At 35.2% G+C, this 27,210-nt stretch overlaps 1 protein-coding gene across 1 annotated transcript in view; it reads left to right on the plus strand.

The window, feature by feature from the left end:
* EYS (eyes shut homolog) overlaps positions 1-27,210 on the plus strand; it is an 852,840-nt gene that overhangs the window by 96,242 nt on the left and 729,388 nt on the right. Inside the window, exons 2-3 of the mRNA XM_019287512.3 lie at positions 1,358-2,214; positions 4,403-4,516. Of these exons, the coding sequence (XP_019143057.3) occupies positions 1,461-2,214; positions 4,403-4,516 (868 nt within the window). The 5' untranslated portion in view covers positions 1,358-1,460. The remainder of the gene's footprint in view (positions 1-1,357; positions 2,215-4,402; positions 4,517-27,210) is intronic.

Below are 27,210 nucleotides of genomic sequence, written 5' to 3' on the forward strand. Positions count from 1 at the left end.
TCTGGCTGCAGTTGCAATGGCTCTATAACTTTTTTTTCTTCTCCTTAAATCTGTTATCTCATAGCTCTTACCACCATTTCTGATTGGCCCAGCCTTGGCCGGTGGCACATCCATCTACGAGCTGGCTGGGATTGGCTCCGCTGGACATGGAGAAAGCTTCTGGCAGCTTTTCACAGAAGCCGCCCCTCTAGCCCTCCCCAACCAAAACTAGGCCACGCAAACCAAATACAACTATGTGTGTGCAGGTGTAGAAAAATATGCATCCACATGATTTTAACACATGCTGTGTAAAAATGAGAACAATGTGAGCAAATATCATCAAACTATAAATGCTATTGTTTATTTACATTGAATGGCTTCTCTTGTAAGATAAAGTTTATTCTTTAGAATAATTTTCTCATTTGTAAATATCAGTTTAGGAGCCACCATCTTTAAGGGGAATCTAAATATCTGAAAGTGTCAGATAAGGATGCTGAGGGGAAAAAAGACTAAAAGAGAAAAAAAATGGTATTTAAGACAAATTTAACTAATGCAAATCTAATGAAAATTTCTAAGGTATTTAACATAATACTGTGTTTTCATCATTTTCATTATGACTCCAAGCAAAAGCTTCGTGATCTTATTTTGGTTTTCTTTCTGTAATCACTCATCTCCATGCAATAAGAACTGCTAGATATATTCAAGGGACAGAAAAGGCTAATCTATAAATTAAATAGTCCTGGAGGACTCTGTAATCTGTTGTCTTTGACTGTAATACACAAAAGTCTCAAGCATATGATTAAGGACCTTGCATTTTCAGATATATTCTTTGAAAAGTAAGGATTTAATGAAGGGTTTTGTTGAATGTATAAGAACATATAAGAGTTGTCTTTGCATATTTTCTTCATAAAGTTAAAATTCTCAGGCCTACATCTTTGGAATATCTACTTTTATAATAAACTGTTAAATGATTATCAGAAAAATATTTTTGGTTAAAGCTTGTGAGTAGAACTTAGATGTTCTTGTTTAGTTCCTTGTTTTGCCTCAGATGTCCTATCTCAACTTTATTAGCATTAGTTTTGTCAACAGAGGGAGCAAACAAGAAAAGTATGACTTTAAGCTCTTTCTCTTCTGCACACAAGTACAATGAAATGCACTAAATACATATAAAATATTTATCAGGAATAAAAATAGGAAAAAACTGACTTTTGTTACAGTGTTGCAGTTCTGATCAGTTCATTTGACTTAATCCAGTTTCTCATTACTAATTAGATGTTGCCCTTGATTTGTTGTACATTTTCTGTTTTGTAATGAGGTTTCAATATTCAACTGTATTTGGTGTGGAAACAGAAATAGTTTCCTCTGTTTGAATTCCTAGGCTGCCATGGAAAATACATGTGAACCTTAAGGAGCAAGTGTTCTGAAGTTATCCTCAGAATGAAGCAGATGTGAAAGAAAACGTCCATTGGTCAGGTGAAACGATGACTATGAAATCAGCATTTTGCATGATAGTGTGCTTTCTTCAACTTTGCATTGTGAATGGGCAGGCAATATGTGAGAGGCAAATGACTACTGAATGGAGAGCAGAACCAAAACCTACCGTAATAAAATGGACACCGAGGGAAAATATCTGTTCAGACTTTTACACTGAATGCTGGAATATGAATAAAAGTATTACTGGAAAAATCTCTGAAGAACATAACATCAGTATCCCTCAGATATGCCCTTTACAGCTTCAATTAGGTGATAGTCTCTTCATCTCCTCTGAGCCATCCTTTCAGTCCTATGGAATGAATTTGGTAAATGTCTCCAAGGAAGAATTTATTAACTGCCCTAAAGCTGGTTTTCTTCAAGAGCAGTTGATTTTTGTTTGCCAGATAAGAGGACTGCAGCAAGTGGACCCTAACTGGCTTGGTGTTGGAACTCATTATTTTGCAGAACTTCACAAGAGAGGTCCACTATTGTGCAACATGGGCCTTCGTCTGAACGTGACAGTGAAGCAGCAGTTTTGCCAACAGTCTCTGGATGCACCACTATGCTCTGGGCATGGAAAATGTCTAAGCCATGTTTGGGAAAAGGCATATAATTGCCATTGTTTCTCACAGTATTCAGGAACATTCTGCCAGAAGTTTGATATATGCTCCACTAAACCTTGCCACAACAATGCCTCCTGCACTGAGAAATCAGAACTTTCTGGAGATTACTACGAATGCACATGTCCTCCAAAATTTTCAGGTATTCCTTTTCTCCTCTAGGAATAAGTGTTGTCATACACTGTATAAACGATCATACACTTTCCTTAATAGATTGTAAAACAATAAGAACAATACTAGCAAGGCTTTTGTCTAATATTATTGCCCACTGCTGCTACCACACCTGCAGAGTCTCTTTTACATGGAGTCACTTATGGGAGACTGTGCAGGCATTTGAAGATAGTTTGTACTTGCTGACATTCATAAGTGCATTGTAGAGAAAAACAGAATAAGTTCTTATCATGCTTCTTTCCTACTTAAGCATGAGACATTAATAAGTACTTGTTGACTTACAGAAGTAACTGGTTTTTTTCTTTTTTTTTCTGCAGTTCAGGTTCTTAGACCAAATAACATAAATAATTTGGAGTAAGCTTCCCCAAAAATAGCCAGTTAACCAAACTGATGAAAAAAAGTAAATGCTTTCATTGAAATGAGCATTTCATTCAACCTGCCAAAACTCCCCTCCATTTTCAGTTTAAAGACCTTTCAAATTACATTAGTGAAATTTTAAAATCAAAATTTGGTCTAACTGAAAAGTCAAACCTTAAATTAGAATGATATGCAAAACAAAATACTTAATTTTTTCATCCAGATTTTTCTGTCCCCTAAAGTCTTTTTCAAAGGAAATTTGTTAAACAAACTGTTATCACCAAATTAAATATGTCACAAATGAAAAAAGAAAAAATCAAGTAATCCTATTAGGAAATATTGCAGTACTTACCCAAAACTCATTGAAGAAACTGAATTTGGTTTCGGATTACAATACCAGAGAGTACAACATGACTGGGTAAATTCTTATCTAATCATTATCTTTATTTCATGGACAAAAAAAAAAAGTGAATTAAGGAAATTTTGGGGATGTTGTTCCTGCATTCAGACCACTAGAGGTTGGGTACGTTTTAGAAAGTACTAGAAACATTCATTCTCATCACAAAAAGAATTTTTGTAGCTCTTTTTGTACTTGTGGAGCAGAATTCTTGTAATGTTCCTCTGTTGGACTGAACATCTATGGTCTCATTATAGCAATGCTATGCTATGAAGCACAGCTGATGACTCAGGAATGAGTGAGGTTCATAGAACACACTTCATACAAATGAAGCTTATGTTGCATAAAGATTGCTGTAATTTATTTTTAATTGCTTTTCAAAGTGCATAATAATTTGGTTACTAATGCATTTCCCAATAGATTATGCAGGTATGAATAAGTCAATGTTATGAGAAAAATATTTTTGTAATTATTAAAAGTGCAATTAGACAGTAGAAAACATTGATGGTATGCAGTGTGTTTTATATTTCCTTTATTGTTACTGGAGGCTGTGTAAAATTCTTTGAAAAGAATAATACCAAAAGTGTCTGGTACTAATTAAACTCAAATTAATGAAAAAATTTGCAAGCAATTTTGTTAAAAGCAATCATCATTCTTAATGTTATCAACAAGCAATGCTTAAAACATTTTGTTAGCCTATATAGGAGAGTTTTAGGTAATGCCCTCATTTTGTACTGACAATACTGGTCCATAAATAAGCTGTATGTAAACAAGAAGAGTTAGGAGACTAAACAACCATATATTATGTGCACGGCTACAAAAGAGTGAGGGAGGAAAAGATGCCTTCCTTAATATAAAGTGTATTAGAAATTTGAAAACTTTTTGAAGTGTGAATAATGCCATAGCAATAATTCAAGAGGCAAGCATAATTATATGGTATTTAGACCTGTATGCTGTAATAGCATAAACAACTTATAACTGAAATTGTAATTTCCAGAAAGCTGCATATTAAAAATATTCTCACATTTCCACTCAACATGAGAACATCTTTTGTTCTCAATGCTGAAAGAAATTGTAAGTTAGATTCATGTTAAAAGAAATAAATACCACAGTTCTAGTAGCATTTCTGCACTTTAAGCTATATGTGAATTTGTAACTATACATTAGGTGAGGTTGAGCACAGTAGCTCATATAAAAGCAGATTAATATCTTTCTGACTTGCCTTAGAATTTCAGTAAGTTTGGAGCAAACTAATGAACAATGTTAGCACAAATACCTATCTATCCATTTGCATATCTATATTGTAGCTATAAATTTGACATTTATTGTAGCTATAAATTTGACATTCACCAACCCCTCGAAATATTTACTAAAATTCAATGTTCCTATTATTCCTTTGACATAGGTAAAAATTGTACAGAAATAGTTGGACAGTGCCAGCCTTCTACATGTTTCAATGGTAACTGCATCAATGTTACTCCAAACACTTTTCTTTGTGAGTGTGACAAGGGCTTTACAGGTAGGAAATACCTTTTTTCCCTGTCTTACAATAACAATTTTATCTGTTGTAATAATGGTATGAATTTTTGCTTTATTAAAACAGTGATTTTAGATGATTATTGCACAGTTTGCCATATCCTTAGATTTTTTAAAAATAGGTTTTGTAAAATATAAAAATTAGACTTCCAAATTACTCATGTACTGATAGAACTCATGTACATTCTATAAATGATAGAAACTTTTCACAATCAGATCCCATCCACAAGTACCTTTCTTCTATTGGCAGTATAACAGAGTAAGACTCTCAATCACTGACTCACTGGTTCTCAAATACAGAATTCACAAGAATCAGAACTCTTCCTGGATGAATGATTTTGAATGGTCATGACATTTGTATTCATAATTTCAACATCCTCTTATAGATGTTTTAGAAATAAAGGTTGGAAATAATCTAAAGAGTCAATAATGTCATGATTTAGGGGTGTGACTTGATTAAAAAGAAGGGGGTTAATTGGTTTATTTATGATATATGGGACAAATAAGATGTTTTCCTGAGAGAAGCTTGTATGAAAAATGTATCTGAAACCATCCTATGTAAACACTTTCTTGGGGGATTAGGATAGGAGTCAAAAATTATTTATTCTTGTGCTTCACAGCAGAAGTTCACTGTATGGATGTGAGAAAAGCACTAATATTCACAAGAACATTCTTTAAGAAGGAGCTAAGTATAAAGCTAGCTCTTGAATATCCAAGGACAGTAAAACTTTTCCAAATGTCTCTTTCTTGGAAGCATCACTTATCCTTGTCAATTATAGAATACAAAGAAATCATTACATTGAGATGAAGAGTTAAAAGAAAAAAAATAAGCATGCTGGAGTTAGAGGGATCAAAGAGCCAATCTTTATTTTCATAGTGAAGGACTGAAGATCCTTGTTGATATTTTAAATAAGTCTGTATAGAACTATATTTTTAAAAACTGGGATAGACATGCTGAATTATAAATCCTAGTAAATCTGTTTTATATTCTCATTTTCTTCTCTTTCTTTCACTGTAGAAGCATCATGGTCAGCATATTTCTGAGAAAACTGAAAAAGCACCTCTTTTTTAAAAGTAAAAAATTCCATTAGTAAAGTTTTCTGGAGCTGGTTCCTACCCCCTCCCCCCCCCCCCCCCCCCCCCCAGTCCATATCTTTTTAGAACATTTATTAGAACATTTACCTTTCACACAAATTCTGTAGGCACATCACTCTTGAAATTTTCTCTACAAAAATCTTTTTTATCCTTTCAATTTTGACATAGTGAGGGAGAGGAGAAATGAGACAGCAGGAACACCCTTCCAGATGCAGTAAATCCAAACCCATAACGACATGAAAATAGTTTCATGTCAAACTACTGGAGGGCAAGATACATTGCAACCTACTCTCCAAGTAGATGTTAAGGATTGAGAAGGAGAAAAGGAGACTATGAGTGTAACTAGCTGCCTTTTTATTCTTCACTTAGCTAGAAGAAAATGGAGAATCCTTTTTTGTTTCTAAGCATAAGTATCTTAGAAGGAGAAGGATTTTAACTTTTTTTTCCTGCTTCTGTAGTACTGATTGACTAACATACAGTATAATTTTACAATTATTTTCTCACCAAATGTGGTGGTTTAAGTCTACATGTCTTCCCATGGTCCTGTGTAAAGATATTTGCTAGTACAAAGGCAATTTCAAGAATAGCTTCCTGAAAGAATACTACCCATGTGAAAACAAATGTTTTTCTAGGAAAACAGACAATTTCCTATTGTTGTTTCGTTGCAGCTCTATTGTGTTCTCAGCCAAGGTGAGTTGTGTAATTATGAATCTTGTAAGTTGTATACTATTTTAATTGTGTGAAATTGGTAGAAAACTCAAAACATTCTTCTGTCTTGATGTTGAACTTGCACACAGAAAACAAAACATAAAAACAAGATTGTGCACATTATGTTTAGGATTTTATAAACTTTGTCCTACCTTTTTTCTAAAATGAGGCAAGACTGGCAGTAACTACTTCACATGATCTGAATGAAAATATTAAAAATACTTGTTACTCTATATTGATGGGATGCAAATAAAATTATAATAAACTAAAAATGCTCAAAAGCATTTATTCAAAATAAGTAAAGATTGCTGAGTCCAAGTTGTGTTTGCAAGGATAGAACGGATCTATTAGACAAGCAATGTAAATTCTCATGTCAATTATGTGGGGGATTTTTTATTAATTATTTAGTTCGTTCACTGATCTCTCAAAACCTTCTTCACTCTTTTTTGAAAGAAGACTTTTAACATAACAGCAAACAGCTAGCTTTAGGTTTGCCATTATTCTTATGATTGAATACTCCAATTCATACCAGAATTTGCACCCTTAGACTTATTAAGAAGCATTTAGAGAAAGGGAATACAGGTAAAACAAAGATGGGGTGGGTACAGAGAGGAAGGAGGGAAAAATAGGATGGAAGTGTGCAAGCAGTTGCTGCTCAGTACTTGTCTCACTGAGACCTGCACTGAATCACTGTAGTCTATCCATTTTTTTTATTAAATCTTTTCTTAACTCTCTTTCCACATAATCTTACTCTCTCCCCATCTATGTGTTCTAAGGTCCCAGTGCCAGAACTGGAGAGAAAAAAGTGCCTGAATTTGGTGTCACTAATTTGAGTTAGACCATTGGTGATAATGGGCCTAATGTCTTTGGTGCCAGCAGTTGGAGTAAATTAGGGTCTCAGCATCAGCAAGCTGAAGAGAGACCACAGGTTGTAGAAGTGTTTGTCTGAAGGGAGTCAGTTTAATGCCAGCAAAAGGCATCAGACTCAGCAATGGTGGCTCCCATGCCTGGTGCCAGTCAGAGCAGGTGAGAGTCCCAGCACCAGCAAGTGGAGAGCAGAGCAAGAGTGATAGAGCCACTTGGAAGATAAAATGTTTATATTTTCCTCTGAGCTGGTCTCTGAGTGTGTGTGCATATGTGCATGTGCACATGTGTGTATGTGCAGTTCATCAGCACACTTCAAGCTGCACTATCTGGTGAGTAGGAGGCACAGGATCTGGGCATCAATTTTAGATGAGCTGAGGTCCCACACTACTATTGAGGGGGTTTACAAAAGTGTTGGTCCTTGGGAAATAGAGGGTAAGGAGGCTGTGTATCTTTACTAGCAAGCTTCAGTCCTGATCAGTCAGAGAAGAGGACTAGGATTTGGCTGTTTGTACATATGAATTCTGGGTGGGTGATGTTAAAGGCAATGCCTTATCTGTGGGTTGTCTACGTAGATGGTTGCATTAGTGTCTCCTACATGTGTGCATCTCTGGCATACATGTTCATTTTGGCTGCTAGCTGAGCCTGCAAACAGGAAAGCAGCAGCTGCATTCATTGGATGGATGGGACTCCCAGGTCTTTGGGTTCAGGAGACTGAGGGGAGATCTCATTGCAGTCTACAACTTCTTTATGAGAAGAGGAGGGGCAGGTATCTTTTCTCTCTTGTGACTGGTGACAGGTCTTGAGGAAGTGGCCTGAAGCTTCAGGTCAGGGGAGGTTTAGATTGGATATCAGGAAAAGGTCCTTCACCCAGAGGGTGGTTGAGCACTGGAACAGGCTCCCCCAGAGACATAGTCGCAGCACCAAGAGTTCAAGAAATGTTTGTACATTGCTTTCAGGTACATGGTGTGATTCTTGGGCTGTCCTTTGCATCCCAATGATCCCAATGGGTCCAACTCAGCATATTCTATGATTATATGGTTCTAAGAATCTCATTTAGCTAGGAGAAAAGAAAATGCCATCTTTACAAAGAGTTTTCATGCATGCAAAAGAAGGGGCTGTTACTTGATACCATTATTATTTAAAAGGATGCAAAATATAAAAAAAAAAAAAATAAGAGGATAAGATACCCAAAAGTAATCTAGACTCCATATCCTTTCTTCAGGGGGCTTATTCATATTTATCATCATACAGAGTGCCTGGTTCAAGCTACAGTTCCAGCCAGCTCCAACCCACCTACTACAGCTCATGGCTAAGCTCACAGCTGAGATGGGGGCACCTTGGGTGAAATGTACTTAAGAAAAGGCAAAACGCTGCACAGGTATAGAGGAATAAAGCAAAAAATATGTGAGAAACAGCTCAGTGGAAGTCAAGATGAGTAAAGGAAGGGGGAGGAGGTGCTGCAGGCACCAGAACAGATATTCCCTTGCAGTTTGTGGTGAAGAATGTGGTGGAGCAGGTATTTCCCTGCAGGGTGTGTAGTGTAGCAGTCTGGAGTGGAGTGAATTGAGACCTAAGAAAGGGAGGAGAAAAGGTGTACTCAGAATGGCACTGAGTACAGGTGTATTAATATGTTTGGTGTACCAAGCAGAGAAAATGACAGATGAAAAATTCCCTAGATGTTTGTATTTCTTTTGAAGAAGATAAAATTAGCTACATGATTTTGAGTCTACTTATCTAAAATGTTGTATCTGGTTTAAACACGCATTAAAAATGGATAATGAGACCAATGAATCAGAAAAGCTTCAGACCAAATACTAAATAAAATTTTCTTTAATGACAATAGAACAATACTTAGGTATGTAGTAATACGTTGCAGGATAACAGAGTGATCAGCCTGTAGCCTTGTATATGCTTTAAAGACACTTCCAGACATGCTGTAAGTTATGGACAGCTTCATGAGCTTATTACACAATTTTATATCATTACTTGGCCAGTAGTGTGTATCACACTGCAGTCTGATTTTTTCTGTATTTTCAAAGCCTCTGCTTTGAACTGTCCAGAACCCCTCCCACAGTCTTATGATTATTCACTTTTACATACCTGTCTAGTCTGCAATAGCTTACAATGAAAATCACTGGTGTTTAAAAACTTATCACTGTATATAAATCACTTTCTCAAATGATTATTATTAGCATCTGAGTCACTATTGGAATTTTTGTTATGTTTTCAACTGTGGTTCTTTTCAGATTTAGCAAAATCATAAAATTAAGTCAGCAGAGACATTCATTTTGATCTTACTTGGTCTGCCCTAGAATTGTCTGTCTCTCCACTGACAACAGAGATATCGCAGTAAGCAAGATAGTAACTTGTATGTTTCAGTTAAATGCCTAAAATATGATGGAGAAATTGTGTGTTTCATTTCATTAGCATATAAAAAGGGGATTAATCAAAAGGTGTGAACAAATGGGGAAATAGGGAATGAGAAAATGTTTGGATGTAAATTCTAGCTAATTGTTAATTTTAGCTTATTGTTTCAGCATCTGCTAGGTGCTTTATGAAAGGGCATATCGTCAATAGTATTCACTAATGAAGTAGCCAGTTCTGTAAAAGATTCTTTTGGGAAAGGTAATGCTGCTTCTCTTACAACTTTAAAACAAACCAGTGTAATAATCATTATTTAATAAAATATATATATATGAAATATGACAAGCAGTAGGAAGCAGAAGGAACATTTCCATAGGGCCAGAAGTGAGCATGTATTTTCTTTTCTTAATAGACCTTTTCAGATACATTATCCAGACTCAGTTTCATGTAACTATAATCAGTGTAGAACTCAAAGCATTTAAAGCTAAGATTTAATAATAACTTTTTATATAACTTAAGAAGATAGGATGACACCACAAAAGAGGACATAGTGGAGGAGTGGGGAAAAAAGAAAAAACAGGAAAAAGAAACTTTTTTCTATAAAACTGAGTTGAATGTTTGTGATACTTCACCAGAAGATGGGCTCAGAAGGTGATATCAGCTAATAAACTGAATAGAAATGAGGATTTAGAGAAAGACATCTTAAGTTTATTAATTAGTATTCAAAGGGGAAAAACCCCCTGGAAACAAAAGAAGAGATAAAAGAACAAAAAATAAGAGGAATGGAAGTAGTTGAAATAAAACCACAAACATTCTTTGCAAAAAGGCAAAAGTGAGTGTTCGTAATACTGGTTATGTTTGGGAATCTAGGGTAGTCAATGAGGCTGATGAATGAAAGGTTGCTGAAATATGGCATTCTTTGTTAACCATAAGTCACAGCAAATACCAAGAACAAAAGAACTCTCTCTACCTCAGCACAGTGCTGGGCCTGAAATGGGAGACATGCCAAAGGCTCCATTAAGTCCATAAAATATATCACTTATATCACTATTCATTTTTATGGAAGTGATTGGATAGTGAGGTGATGGATGAATAGACAGATAGGTGGATAATACAACAAACAGAGATTGCTCATGGTTTGACTGTCATTATTCATATTTAGCAATCACAGTTGTATTGGTGAAGAAAAAGCATACATTGCAATATATTGGTTTAATATTTATGAAAAAATAGAGATGTTATAGTTCTTTTTGGTTCTGCCTGTGCTTCCATTTCACTTACAGAGTTATAAATTACACTTACTAAGAGGAAAAAAATAAAACCCACAAGGTGATGTGAAAGTTTAGAGAGCATACTGAAGTCTCACAAACTGACAAAGCAAATATTAAAAATAATAGTCTTTCTAGAAAAAAGACACAGTTCTGCAGGAAATAATGAAAGTGACATAGCCAATAAAGTTACTGACACTTTGAACAGCAGAGTGTTTAAAATTCTCAGCATTAAGCAAGTAAAAAATTTCTAAAAGAAAAAAAAATGGGAATCAAATCCCCAGTTTATAAGCAAAAATAAAAGTTTACTGTTACTATTTCACAGTGGGTTGATAATAATAGCTTATGAAATTCATACAAGAAGGAAAAAACCAAAAATAATAAGATGGAATACTGCAAAATTGAAAAAAATAGAAAATATCACCCTTACATTAATTCTTTCTGCAACTTCAGTCATTGTTGACTCTATGTCAGGAGCAGTCTATTACCTGACATAGAGACACCTGGACAAGTGTATTTGTTCTTAAAAAAGCATCCAGCTGTGTTGCTTTTCTTAGTAGTCAAAATTATATTCTGTCACTTTATATCAGCAAAATAATTCATAAAGACTCATACAGAAAGCACTGAGATGCTTATTCTGATGACTGCAAGTTTCTCAACTTCTGCACATTACATAAAACTGGTTTTGAAAAAATGAATAGAACATACTTGCATTCAAAATTATGAATGATGAGTTTTAATGTCCCAAAACAGAACATGAATTCATCTCTTTGTCATCCATGTATATTTTATCAGTTATATTGTCAGCCTAGCTAAATCCTAACACAGATTTTTAAGTTATTCAGTGGCAATGCATAGATCTAACTGACTTTTCAGCATTTTCTAGTTCTTCAGTACAGTGAAGATGGATGAGGACCTTAATTTCCTCGATGTTTATGTTAAGGTTTAATCTCTTGTTGTTTTGATCAAAAGAATTGATGATATATGGCATATATCCTAATATGTACGTAATGATTGGCTAAGAACAGTCTGTAGCACAACAATTATATAAATCTTGATTTAGCACAAAATCTCTTTCTTACATATGCTGACAAATACAGATTCCTTTCTGCCAACTAAGTACAACTTACAGGTTGTACTATCAGAAAAGTTACCGCATTGTAGCTTTTTATCGCTGGAAGACATAAACAGTCTGCTTTAAACAAGGACCTGTGTCTCACCCATTATGAAATAAAATAATATATTTGAAACCTTGCCTGTATTATGAATTTTTCCTGAAGCCTTCAGGCAGTCTGATAGCTGATAGTACTGAGTGGTTTGTATTGATTCATAGTATTATTTTAAAATTTCCTTTGTTGTAGAAATCATACCAGCTTTGATTATTGTCATGGTTTAACCCCAGTAGGCAGGAAAGCCCCACCCAGCCATGCTCACTCCCCACCAGTGAGATGGGGGAGAGAATCAAAAGGGTAAAGGTGAGAAAACTCATGGGTTGAGATGAAAAAAAGTTTAATAGGTAAAGATAAAGCTGTTCACACAAGAACAGCAAACTAAGGAATTCATTCACCACTTCCCATGGGCAGGTAGGTGTTCAGCCATCACCAGGAGAGCAGGGCTCCATCACATGTAATTGTTACTTGGGAAGACAAACAACATCAATCCAGATGTCCTTCTTTTCTTCCTTCTTTTCCCACCTTTTCGTTGCTGAGCATGACACCATATGGTGTGGAATATCACTTTGGTCAGTTGTGGTCAGCTATCCTGGCCATGTTCCCTCCCACTTCCTTTTGCACCCCCAGCCTGCATGTTGGTAGAGTGGGGGAAGGAGCAGAAAAGGCCTTGATGCTGTGTGTAAGCAGTGGTCAGCAAAACTAAAACATGCCTGATTTTTCAGAACAGCTTCCATCATAAATCCAAAACACAGCATCATACTAACTACTGTGAATAAAACTGACTTGATCCCAGACAAAACCAGTAAAATCAGAAACTGAACAGATTATCCAGAAGGTTATTAGGATCAGCACTGTCAAGCATAATTCTCCTAATAATATTTTTATCACTGGGAGAATCAGTATGGTCATTATCATTTGTGAGAAGTCGTTTTTCTATTTGAAGAGGTGAACATTATCTTTCAAGTGAAAAAAATGTTCTTTATATGAACTTCGTTAAAAGCACAGTCTTTCTGAGTCAGTAATGTCTCCTATATTTCTGTATTTTGGTGGGAATGCTGCAAGTTTCTGTTGAATGACTCTATTGCAGCTGTTAAGTAGTTTTAAGCATATCACAGAGGTGGTACTGCTACTATCTGCTTCTTGATGGGTAGCTTAAGTTTCATTTAGCGTTTTGTCAGGAATGATAGATGAATGATTTAATGGTAGTGAATTGTTCGCCTTGCACCAGGAATTCAGGATTTCTTTTCCATCAGTTGACAGAATTTGATCATCTCCATTGAAATGCTGTGCAATAGCACCATCATAGGGACATATATAATTTGAAGCCACTGCAAAGATGTTTGATGTGATACCATTTTGCATTTTGTTGACATTTATACTTTCCTTCATTATCATTTTAAAACTTTCATTTACGGTGAGCAGCTTGTTTATTTGCCAGTTTTTACATTTTACTCTAGCTTTGTTCTACATTTATACTTAAACAGTGTTCTGGTGAAATTATTTTTAAAAGAACCCAAATGCATCTCACATTTGCCTTTGACAAAGCAAAGAACTTCCTCTGAGGTAGTGTATGCTGCCTGACATCTATGCTATGCTGGCTGAAAAAAATCAAAGAATGTAATATTAAATTAATGTCAGTGTTATCTACTTCATCCCTCTTCTCCACTGCTGGATACCTAGAACATTCCCTACAAGAAAAAATATTTCCTTTTATTAGGCTGCAACAAGATAACCACTACATGATTTCTAGTCATCGTCCCTCAGCTTTTTTTTGTACACTTCCTAGCATGAAACTATTTACCAGTAGGTGCTAATCTGTTAGGACCCCAAAAATAAAGGCACTCAGGCTCTCCAAAGCCTTATGCTAAATGCTAAACTAAAAATATATCTATAATGAGTAGCAAAATAATAATAATAATAGTAATAATAACAATAATAGTATACATAATCTTATATATCTGTATAGATTTTGGTAACCCCCAATTGTGTTGTATTGAACAGTCCTCCAAACACCACGCAGACCTCCATGCTGACTCAGTCTATGGAAAGGGTTGCTGTATTTCGGTCATTCAAGCTACTACAGGATTTTCTTAGAGGGAAAATCTTGAAATCTTCCTTGCACTTGGAAGCTGCCATCAAGTTATTCCAAAACTTTTGGGGTTTTTTTTCCCTAAACTGAACTCAAGTTCATTCAAATTGTCTTTGTGAATCCTGTTAATTAAAATTTTGATGCTTCTTGTTCTTTTAAGCAGGAGTTTCTATAATGTTTCCCTTTCTATTTTACATTGTTTTTTTCAATTGAACAGGTAATCTGAGATAGAATAAGAATATGTTTTCTTCAACTATTTATGAAATTAAAAAGTCAAATGCTATATTACAATAAATGTAATATAAATGTCATTAAAATACTTGTTGTTCTTTATAAACACAGACTGGTTTGACAAGATTTGTAACTTACTACTCATGTTGTCTATTTTTGCTACTTTATGGTATCTTTATTGTCTCCCAGGTATTTGCAAATAGCTTGATTACTTGACATTTTCCATTTGAGCTTTTAAAAAGCTAAACATTAAGAATGACTTCCATTATGTTCTTCTTCTCTGCTTTTCTGAGTAATTGAACCTGAACCCTTTGATGTGTTACTATTGGTTTTTAAATTGCACTTGTCAGGCATCCTGTCACATGTAGCAACCTACAGGTTGATACCTGCAAACAAACTGCATGTTACATAGGTAATTCTGACATCTGAAACTTCTAAACTACATCCCAGTGATCTAAATAGAAAACTGCTATGCCTAGCATATATAAGAAGACAATTTTTCCTTCTCAGCTGATTAAAGTACCACAGTAGTGATGACCAGTGTTCTGAAACTCAGTAGTATACTATTCTTACTTTCTATCCTAGACGTATGTTTATCTAGGTCCTTTCTTTAAACAAGAGCTCAAGGGTTTGCCATTTCATGCCATCAACTTTGTGACACTGTAAAGATACAGTTTTCTGATCTCCTTTGGTCTTTCATCAATAGTGAGTATATTACCTTTAATAGTAGTAAAATAACCATCTGCCTCTCTGTAACACCAGTCTGGCCTACCAGTTCCTTAGGTACAGAATGGATTTGTCAGTAGTCACATATTGTTGGTTTTCTTCCTTCAGCTTGGCAACCCAAAGCCTTCCAATTAAGATTCTATGATTCGATGACCCCCAAATTAGAATCTATACCTAAAGGAAAAAACGTAGAGGAAAATGCATGTCATGGGTTACAGAAAATACTTTCTTTTTTATTTATAAGGAAAGTATTTCCATTTAAACAAATAATTTTTGCAATGGCAAAAAAAATTACTGATTCACATTTTGATTGTTAAGTTTTAAATGCATGAAACTAATTTCTAAATACTGTTATTTAGTCAGTTATTGCATAGATGAGTATTCTTATATAATTGTAGACTCTGCACATTTCACTGGATTTCATCCTATTTTTCTGTAGTATTTTGAAACCCATCCCTAGCAAAAAGCTGTCCCCAACAAATTTCAATAATTTGTAATTACAGACTCTCATTTGGGTCAGACTCATTTTCCAGTGTGACCAACATAATTTTATGGATTTACTTCAGTGATCATTTACAAAAATTGAAAACCCCAAGTCAAACAGCATTCTGTAAATGAGTACACATTTAGAAATGCAATAAATGTTTTGAATGTACTGAATTGCAGCTCCTAGATAATCATGGCTTTATTGGGCAAGAGGAACAAAAGGCTTTAGCATTTATTTAGTTTTATGAATAAAAACCAAAATAGGCAAACCACATCTACTCACTCTCTACTCACATTTACAATGTAGTTTTTTACTTTGTGATTCATTATTTGGCACAGATTAAACTGGATTTAATTATATACATTTATTAATCATTGTCTTTTTAAAACAATTGAGTTCCTCACTTATGTCTCAAATCCACCAGTTGTATTGGATCACTATAATTCTGTTTCTAAATAAAGATATTTCTGAATATATATGTTTTAACAACAAGGCAAAATGTCATGACCTAATATACACTCATTGTGTAGTAAGTTTTTGTGAAACTAATATGATCTTCTCTACAATAAGTGGGTATAGCTTTGTTTTATTAAAATTAATTGTGATGTCCCATAACTGTTGCTGCAAGAATTCATGGAGTGAATTCTTTCTGGCTGATAGGCATGACTTTCCTTCATCATTTATATCCTGTCAAACTTCTGGGGGAATTTAGAGAGGCTCCAATTTCTTGTATCTTCACTTAGCATGGGTATGTAGCATGTGTGTATGTAGTGTGTCAAAAAATAAATAAGCTGATGTCCTTGGTGTATGTTACTTCAAGTAGAAGTTAATAAATATAATTTAACTCCATTATCTCAGTTACACCAATGAAGACAGGCAGAGAAGACATCAAACTGGGGAGGCTTGAGTCTAAATATGTCAAATTTATGTTAGACAATTATAGAATATCAAAATCATTATAGAGTGTGAGTGCCTTGATGATTAGGGGGTATTTGTTTAGAGGGTATTTTATCACAGTTTGGGTAGAGACCACTTATTTTTCAAAGTCCTGCCATCAATATAGAAGCTTTCATGAGCTCTAAGGTGCAGTGCCTGCTTCCTCTCCATACTCACTGAGTCTTCCCTGCTTAGACTTGCCACTGCCATGATCTGCATGTGAAAGACCTGATCACTGTACCCTTAGGTGTTCCATGACTGCATGTTGAGAGAGAACATAGGCATGCACTCTTCACTTGGTTTGTCCAAAAGAAATCTATTTCACTGCAGGAATAAAGAGCTTAATAAGTGTTCAGTACAAAAAGCTGCAGTTTCACAGTTTCTTACTGTTGTTATTGGCATTTAAAGCCAGCAGGTTGTCTTTACTCAATTAATTTCATAGAGTATCACTTAGTAGGAACCATTTTATCAACACTTGACAACTAAAGAATGCTTTGCTTATATCATTGGTTTTTTTTGTTGCTATTTTTTTATAAAAAGGAAACATAACCAGAACTGTTCCTGAAACTATTTTTATTCAAAACACAGGAAGCCTTTATACACTATGTTAAACTATTGTACAACACAGAAACTTCTGTGGGTGCGTATTAGCACAAGAAATCATACATGGAGTTCATTCCTATAAAAAAAAAGCTTTGCTGTATGAAGAATTTTTTTTTTATTATTATTATGGGGATTATTACAAACAAAGAGAAGCTAGAAATGTAAAGCAAATTCCATGCAATTCCTCTTGAGATCGATTCATTCTAAATATTTTCCTTTTCTTCGATGGATATCCTTGCAGAAGGCAAATTTGTAACAGTTTTAAGACAGTACATTGAGTAGACTGAAGAACTCTAGAGTCTGAAGAAAAAGAAATTATGTACATGTTTTATTGATTTAAATTACATTGTACACTTCCAATTCTATTCAATACAGTCTAGGTTTCTTTTTGTAATTATGTTAGTGAGGAAAAATTACTAAATTTTTTTTTCCTATATTTGAACTGCTCTTGTTGGTTTTATGAACTCACTCTAGAGAATAATTTCTTTAGTTTGCTTCTGGCATCTGTTATTTTTCTCTTACCTAAGTACTTAATGCTTACTGGTCAACTTGTGGTAGTTTTTTTGAATATAAAGCTGGAGTGAACATAAGCAGTAATTTGAATTTCCTTTAGGCACTAAGTATGGCTACAAGACCGTATCCATCTGTAGTCAAGAGAACTGCATTTCTTCTTCATCTCCTTTTATTACTATGACTTATTTCTTCCCCCTGGCTTTTCAGCTTTCTCCCAAGCTAATGGGTTCTCAACTCTGAGATACCTGATAACTTGTCTTGTCATTAATCACTCTGAAGTTAACAGATAGTGCACCTTTCAGCACTATCTTGTCTTTAACTTTGTTGACATAGTAATGAATCAAGGTCATGAAAATATAGAATTGTGCCTTTAGAAAACAATGTTGCTTATCTTTTTACATCAGGCAGTCAGTCATTAGAAAAAAAATCTTTTCACATCCTTTCAGAAGAATAGAAGTCTGATTGAAGTTTATGTGTTCAAAAAGCTAATTGCATATACAACTAGAAAGACCAGCGTTCCTGCAAATAAATGCAAATGAAAGGAATTACATTTATTATTTCTAGAAATGTATGGTGTTAAAGAAGCATTGTGTGATTAAAGACTGTAATACATTCGGGTCTTTTACCATGCCATTTCAATTTAGAATTGAATGCTTTGTCCATTAATATGTGGACAGATTGTTGGTCTATATAGTCATGATTACACATTTTATTTCTGTACAGTAGCTTATGTCGGGAGCTGCAAATAAAGAAGTTTAAATAGTTTGCAAATGGCTTTTAACCCATGGTTCATTTGGAATCCATCCCAGACATTGATGGTCTTGCCTGCAAAAGAGACAGAAAGTTCAGTGCAGGGCAGATAATGATTCTTGATTGATTATTTAGTTTACATTTCAGAATAATTCCACTAGTTCTGAACAAGCCACTAATACAGGAGATCTTTTATCACTTTTCAGGGAGAAAGAGACCCTGGGAATTTTGATACATTTCAAAGAGTTCAGTTCTTGTTTTAATTTTTGTTCACAATGATTTATAAACATAATAGGACAGTGTTCTGAGCATGTAAATCCCTTGAAAGCCTTCCAGCACACTGATCATGATGACAGAAAAGCAACTATAACTTTGAACCTAGAGCCCAAAACCTGTCAAGTGTATTAACAGTAGAAATGTTTCAATATGTTATCTACCTAGTCAAAAAAATCACAATTTATTAAATGTTCATAAGTATAACCCCCTAATCACAATTATATACCTGCAAATGCATAAATAGATTTCACAGTTTATATACTTGGCTGTGGGACAGCATCAATACCTACAGCACTTTTACATCTTTGCTTAAGAGAATCTCTACAGCCTCTCTACACAAATGCACACAAACCTCTCTTATGGGCATAGAACATTTAGAGAGATAAAGAGAATATTCTTTTAAAAAACATCTTCCATATGTTTATTAATAGAAATAATATTAATAGTAAATATATCTCATGTTTAGACAGATGCAAGATCAGCAATAGCTTCTTAATTTTTGTAGCATTCAAGGTATTCAAATATTCAAATTTTTAATCATACTATGCAACAGGGCCATCAAAGGCCAGGTTGAAGAGAAAGTGGACTATAAATGAGTCAGAGTTACCAACACCAGTAGCATCATTTTAAAATAACAAAATGAGTACTATGTGATAATGGCACCCATCCATCAGAGCACTTAAAAAATGTAGGTGACATAAACAAACACTCTTGTTTATCAATCTCAATTAATATGTCCTTTAAAAAAAAAAAAATACAAAAGATTGTTTCTTCCACAATCAAAAACTGAGCAGACTTGGGGGAGAAGCCTTCACATGGCAATGTAACAAAGAGGAGAAAAAGGCAGTGTTCCGCAACTTATGAAAAAGACTGCTGGAGAGGAGTAAGCATCAGATAGACATGAGTCAGTGGTGTTGGAAAGAACTTCCTAGGAACTAGGATGACTGAACAGTTAGCCAAGAAATCAAGCCCAGAAACAGGGCATCCAAGTGGAAAGTAGAGGAAGAATTGGACGAGTAAAAGTGAAAAATCTCATGGGATGAGATAAAGACAGTTCAGTAGGAAAAGAAAAAAAACATGCATTCAGGAAAAGCAAAACAAGTTCATTCACTAGTAGCCATCAGGGGACAGGTGTTCAGCTGTTTTGAGGAAAACAGGGCTCCCTCATGTTACAGTTACTTGGGACAACAAATGAAGTAACTTGAAATGTCCCCCCACTTGTACCTTCTTCCCCATAGCTCTTGCTGAGTACAATGTCATATGGTCTGGGATATCCCTTGGGTGCGTTGGGGTCAGCTGTCCCCTCTGTGTCCTCTCCCAACTTCTCGTGCACCTCCAGCCTCTTCACTGATGGGGCATTGTGTGAATTTTAGAATACTAGAATCATAGAATCATAGAATGGTTTGGCTTTGAAGAGACTTTAAAGATCATCTAGTTCCAACCCCTCTGCCATGGACAGGGACGACTCCCACTAGATCAGGTTGCGCAAAGCCTCATCTAACATCGCCTTGAACAATTCCAGGAATGGATTAGCCACAACTTCTCTGCACAGCCTGAAAAGGCCTTGACACTATGAGCACCACTTAGCAATAACTATAACCCTGATGTGTTATTGACACTCTTTTCAGCACAAGTCCTAAACATAGCCTCATATATACAATTATGAATAAAAATAACTCTATCCTGGAAAAAAATAAGAATAAAAAATAAGCAGAATATGTTTTTAATTGAGTAAAAATCAAGGACATGAAGACAGAACAGAAGACAAAATTTGAAAATATGTCAGAATGAAGTAAAAGGATTCAATCCCCCCAGTTTTTTGGCTTATTGGATCATGTGGGCTTTGAGGATGGATGAAACTTTACAAGATTCTTTATCTTGTAAATCAGTGCACTGCGTAAAATGACAACTGAAAATTTTTCCATAGCAGAATAAATAAAATCAAGAAGATACAGATTTGGATAGCAAGGCAATAGGTTGATGCATAATCTAAAGTGCTTTCTAAAGAGGATACAATAAATTCTTCAGTATATATACACCTGATTGCCTTTTTTATTTTTGCCAGTTAGAGGGTAAATACACTACTGCTGGCTGGCAGTTTCTTGCACCTGTGAGAGACTGTAAGGCTTGTGTAGTGCAGTGAATATGTGATTTTTGCTATTAACAGTAGAAGGCTTCAGGCTGTGTACTAACCTAGCAGTGCAGAGTCTCAGACTCACCTTTGTCTGAGCTGGGTTTCATGGCTGCTGCCTCCCCTGCTCCAGCTTCATCTCTGGAGATGGCTGCTGAGGAGAAGGGCACACCACCCATCCTTCAATCTTTGCCAGGCAAATAGTTCTTGGTGCCTGAGGGATAAGGCTTTAGCTGGCAGTCCAGAGAAAGGAAGTTATCTGTGATTAGAAAAATATCATTAAAACAAAAATGAAAATAGTAGTGGAAAATAAAACCAACCAAACAAACAGCAGCAACAATAACAACAAAATACACACACAAATAAACTCTAGACTTGAGACACAGGAGGAAGATATGCCTTCTATAAAGATCACAGTTTTAATCCAGAAGTCGTAGTCTACACCATACTGACCTCTGAGTCCCCTATGCCACTTTGTTACTTCCTTTAGTTCTTGTTTTTAAATCCATACTACTTCCACCATTTGCTATCCCAGTTCATCGTCAGCCTAAACACCAGCAAAAGGATAACATTAGTTATTAAATAACATGTGAGACAATAAAAAGTATTCAGAAACTTTCTTGCTGTTTGGTTCCATCTTCAAGAGTAGTGTCATTGGAGATGTACCTCTAGTCATGTGGCATGAGATACAGTGATACAATCATGGAGCACTGAAATAGCTCAAGAATTCATTTAGCTAATTTTTACAGTTCAGAGTTAATTTCTAAAAATTCATACAATGGAAAATAACATAGCAGATTGAATAGAGCTGTCCTGACTGATAATACTGCATATTGAATAAGGCTGAATTCACTAATTCAGATTGCATTTGGTTTCATTCAGTCTGAATCATAGAATCATAAAATGGTTTGGGTTGGAAGGAACCTTAAAGCGCATCTATTTCCAAGCCCCCTGCCATGAGTGCTAGATCAGGTTGCTCAAAGCCCCATCCAGCCTGGCTCTGGACATTTCCAGGGATGGAGCATCATGACTACTCTGGGCAACCTTGCCAGCGCCTCACCATCCTTCACAGTAAGGAATTTCATCCTAATATCTAATCTAAACTAATACTCTTAAATATGAGTAGTTTTAAAATCAGATAAACAGCTATAAACAAAGTATTCGGGAAGAATTGTCCATTCACTAGTGCTACCAGATTTTTGGTTTTGTTTTCTATATTATCAAATATTTAATTCTGCTGTTTTTAAATGTTTTTCTGATCCTTCAAGTCAAGAATAGGATGCATAGTACATTTTGTTAGCAGACCAGCCAAAACCCCTTTGTTCAAGCTAACTTATGCTGAGTGTATTTGTAATTGAATAATATTCTATACTAGAATATAATATCTGTTTTCATTATGAAGTGGAAAAAATAGTGTTAACAAGAGTGACACAAACAACCAGAGCTTTGAATTGGACCTGCCTGCATTTTCACTCTAGTATGGAAGGGCTTTGAATTGCCAAAGCTATTTTTTATAAAACAATAATGAGAACCATGAACTTTTAAAAGAGACATTATAACAAAGAAAGTCAAAATAAAAAGCCTTTGTTGTGTCTTTTCCTCCAATGTTGCTATCAGTTTCCCCAACTCTTTTGTTAATCCAGTTCCCTGGTTTGAAACAGTTTCTATACTTTACTTCGTGGGACCATAGGAAAAATGTCTTTCTGCCCTTTGCCATGGTGCTTTAGCTCCCTGTTTTCTTTGTTTCTCACAAATTCTTTGCTTCACGCTCACCCTGTTGCTCAAAGTTCTGCCTGGATTCCTGCAAACTTGGTTGTACTCAGGAGTGGTTTTATCCCTTTCCTCCAGCAGCTTCCATCTAATCTATACTGCAGTAGACAGTAAAAGTTAAGACAGATGGCATTCCTTTATGCTGCTTACTCACATACTTTAAAAAATGATTTAATGTATACTAACTTATACTGACATTTTATATCTAGTAAAAAAATGATCTAACAAGTACTTAACCTTTTCCCTTGGAACTCTCTTCACCTATGATACAAACTTCCTTTAATTTCTAAAGTTAAGTTTTTTGTATAATGACATGTCACCAGAAGTTTGTGCTTTGGGAAATATTTCCAGACACAAAGTCACAGGACTGATAACACCACTATTGAGTATACTAATCTTTCTCTCCAGGGTAGTGATTAATTACCATTGATGGAAAAAGGATATTAGAATTCATTCCACAGATTTCTTTACTCTTCAGGATTGACGGAGAAAGATGAATATGTTTAAAATCTCAAAATAAAGGTCTTAGTACAAGATATTAAGTAATATAAATAAAAACCAAATTAACTTACTATTTAGTGGTAATGGTTGCAGTTCCACATCACATCTGAATTTACCATTACCATTTACAAATGATACCTTTCAGACCCTCAGTATTTCTTGCAGTTTTATATTGGAAATGCAAGACTTCAGGAGTCCTGGCTCAAAATCTGATCCTATGGCAGGGCCCATTAGCACCCATCTCTACATAAAATGTAGATGTATTAGTTTTGGCTGGCGTAGAGTTAATTTTCCTCATAGTGGTTGGTATGCATCTGTGTTTTGGATTTGTGCTGGAAACAGTGCTGATAACAGAGCAGTTTTTTTGTTTCTGCTGAGCAGTACTTGCACAGCATCAAGGCCTTTTCTGCTTCTTGCACCACCCCACCAGCAAGGAGTCTGGGAGTGCTCAAGAGAGTTGGGAAGGAAGCAGTGGGATATCCTGTAGTGGAACAGGTTTCCCAGAGAGATTATAGGCTTCATCTTACAGGGTTTAGAAGAGTAGGGTAGATGAAGCCCTGACAAACCTGGCCTGACTTCATCTTGCTTCAAGCCGGAGGTTGAACTACAGACTTCCTATTGTCCCTGCCCTTACATCCTATGATATCTGTGGTGAAATTATCTTAAACTAAGTGTGAATAACAGATTATAGACCACTTTTAGTTTCAAGATAGAAATAAACTCAAAAATAAAACAAATGGCAACTCTGTGTCATTAAGAGCAATCTACAGTTACATTAAGTGAGTTTGTTTACAATGATGCTTTGAAGTGTCTTCATCTTCCAAGGAAACTATTACTACAGAGGAAAAGAGATATGTTTGATTCTGGACCCTGGACAAAAGGACAAAATCCTCATCATTATTTGTGAAAGGAAAAGAATCTTGACCACATTATGCATTTCAGAGCTGCTATATGAGTTCTCTAAGCACCAGACAACAAGGCTATATTCACTCATGTCTTATCCACAATCTCTCTTGCTCAGTAAATACGTAAATAGGTAATTTCTACCTTTTTGAATACATTTCTAAAAGTAAGCACAGCAAATGCAGCATTATTTAATAATAGCAGACACTGAATATAAAGTGGGTCTTTTACATTTATGTACAAATTATGGCTTTTCACAGTTTGTAGGCTTTATTGAGAAAATACAGCCCATTCACTGAAGTGAATGGTGGTCCTGAAACCTTAGGGTCACTATACTGTGGGACGTGTGATGCCACCACAGTGCACTAGAAGCAAGTCAAACTTCGTCATCGTATCAAAGATCACTTTCCCAAGACCAGCCCTCACTTGGCTTGTCTTCCCACTCTAAAGAGTATCTTCAAATTTCTCCTCTGTACTTCAGAATGCCTTCAGATCCATACCTACCCAGAGGTAACATCCAAGGAAACTGGTGACTACATGACTAATGTGTGAATTGAGGTACAAGGCTGTACTCTGGTAACATAGTGTACCCTTTCCTCACTGTTATTGTAGTTCCAGTCTTCAGTTCCTTGACTTGAATGAGCACAAAGAAAGCAAGTAGCTCTAACATTTACATGCAAGAAAGCAAGCAAAGATATTTCTAAAAATATTTCATTTAAATTTTTGAAGGAAGAAAATCTCTGTGGCAGGCAATCAATTCAAAATTGTGTGAGTTCAGTGGTTGTTAGAATATTTTTCATAATTAATTAAAATACAAAGAACAATAGGACCTACAGTCTAAAATAACATAATATGATTTATTTCAAGGTCTAGAAATCGATGTTTTGACACAACGTCTCTTGAAAGTAGCTGAATGTTTGTTGACATCATACCATGTGTCAACAGAACACAGTAGCTAATCTACTTAATTAATGAATGAAATTCAAACACTAGAAAACACAAAGAATTGCATGTTGTTCTTTGTTCACTTTGAAAAGCTGATGGGTATACACAGTTCAAATTTAGTAAGATTCATTTGCTTATTTTATGGAATTAGCAACAAAGCAGAATTTTACAAACAATATCACTATCTCCAGTAGGGATAAAACCCAGTGTATAGAATCAATATGGTTCCAAACATTTAAGTAACATATTGTCTGTCTTCATTTAAAGGAATTCCATGCTGTGTATCCATGATTTACAGACTACTAAATAGACAAAAGCCAAATTTATTTTACAAGGTGATAATGACCACCAGTGAATTTATGAAAAAAAGTCATTATTTCAAAAGATTTTCAAGCCTTAGAGAAAGCTTTGAGAATTCCTTTGTTCTGCTGATAGATTTAAATCCCTTTAATATAAATAAAAATAAAAGTTTTTATTTGCTGAATTGTTCAAACTTAATAAAAGCAAACTTAGATCATTTAAATCAAGGGCATTTTTCAAAATGAATCAAAATCTTAGATGCAAATAAAACCACCATATATGAAAAATGGAAGGTTGCATAAGCATTGTCCATTTTAATTTATTGGTTAGTATATGTGTGAATGAAATCCCTAAATGAATAGGAATACCTCATATTTGAAGTTGCTCTTCTTCCGAGATGTGGGACTTTTTTCCAAACAGTAATCAGTCACTTCAAAATATGTTTTATCACTTTGGCAGTAAAATCAACAGACTCAAAAAACTTATTTTTATCAATTAGCCTTTGGAGATTGCTAGAATGGGAATGCTTCTGAAGAGATCTCTTGTAAAGACTCTATTATCTGATTAGCTTGAATCCATTTGTGTAGCAAACTTTGAGGTATTCTTCATTGACTGACTGCATATTATGCAACATCAGATGTCTAGAGTTTGGTATCTAACCTGAAATACTTCTTAAGTTTGCCATGTTTAGTTAGAAGAAAAGCGAGCATCCCATGGATAATCAGTCCTAGATATGTTTTTTTTGATGGAATGAACTATTAATTTTCTCTGTTTCCAAACTTTGGGTCCTCACACATGGGCACCAGTTATTAATTTCCATTATTAATTTTCTCTTTTTATTGTTTCTTTTTCTTCTTTGCCTTTGTTTTGTGAGTTCTTTTACTCAGAGTTCAAATTAAGATGCAGGAGACTGGGAATTTATCTTTGGACTTAGATATCTGATTATTATATCTTATCTATAATACAGCTGCACAGAGTGTGCCTCTAAGTTAACAAGGTGAAAATGGCCCCGAGTTCTAACTTCCAAGACCTTTTAAGGTTCAAATTACCCGATTATGGAATGCCAAGTAATCCATTTTTACTTATAATCCAATGACTAACTATTCATGATCCACACTGTGGGTTTTTTGACCCAATACCAGAACACCCAGATTTGTGAAGAAGGAGAAAAGAAGAACAAATCCACACCCAAAGTCCTCCATATTGTTACATATATCCCATAAACCTAATTTTCTACATCTCTACATATTCCACCCAGTGATATAACTTTTAATTACACAGCAACAACCTCAGTGTTATCACACAATCTGGGAAGCCTTTCCCAAGGCTTCAGGTCAAATGCAGTGTGCTTCTGAGGATCACTGTCTGTCAGCACTGAAAGGCTGAAATTCTCAGAACTCAGGGTTCCAACAATGAACCACTTTCTAAAGGTGTCCAGTTTAAACTCTTGGTTCTAACAGGGATTACAGTGAACATCTAGTTTTTAAATTGCTGAGTTAGGTCATATGAGCTTGCTTTTTTATGTATTACAGAGCACAAATCTCCAAAATGGTGAGAGAGAACACAGTCTTCTGTAGAATTTTCTCTTACTACTGAAGGGGTCTTCTCATTAGCCCAAAAAGTGTCTTCTGTTTAAATTCATAGTTTTTTTTCACTTTCCTTGGATTTCATCAGATTTGTGTTTGTTATATTCCTGGCATTATCTTGCTACGCCTTATGTATCATTATGTATTGACATTTAAACACAGGATTCTGGAGAAAATGCTGTAAATATAAGGCCAAACAATTACAGTGTAATTGAAATCTCAAGATTAATCTGTGCAGAAAATATTTCAATAATAATACTTATAAACTTCTTATATGTACACACTTCTTAGTTTCCAACCCTATTCCAAGATGCTGTGCTCACCCTTACCCTGCTCCTTTTACTGTCACTGGCAGCAGGGTGTGTTATGGTGGGTGTTCCTGTGAGCATCTGTAGTCCTTCTTCAGGAAAAATATGACATTTGTGCTGATGGTTTTACATTTCTTGCTCTAGGATC

This window comes from Corvus cornix, chromosome 3, assembly GCF_000738735.6.
Source record: "Corvus cornix cornix isolate S_Up_H32 chromosome 3, ASM73873v5, whole genome shotgun sequence".
Classification (NCBI taxonomy): domain Eukaryota; kingdom Metazoa; phylum Chordata; class Aves; order Passeriformes; family Corvidae; genus Corvus; species Corvus cornix.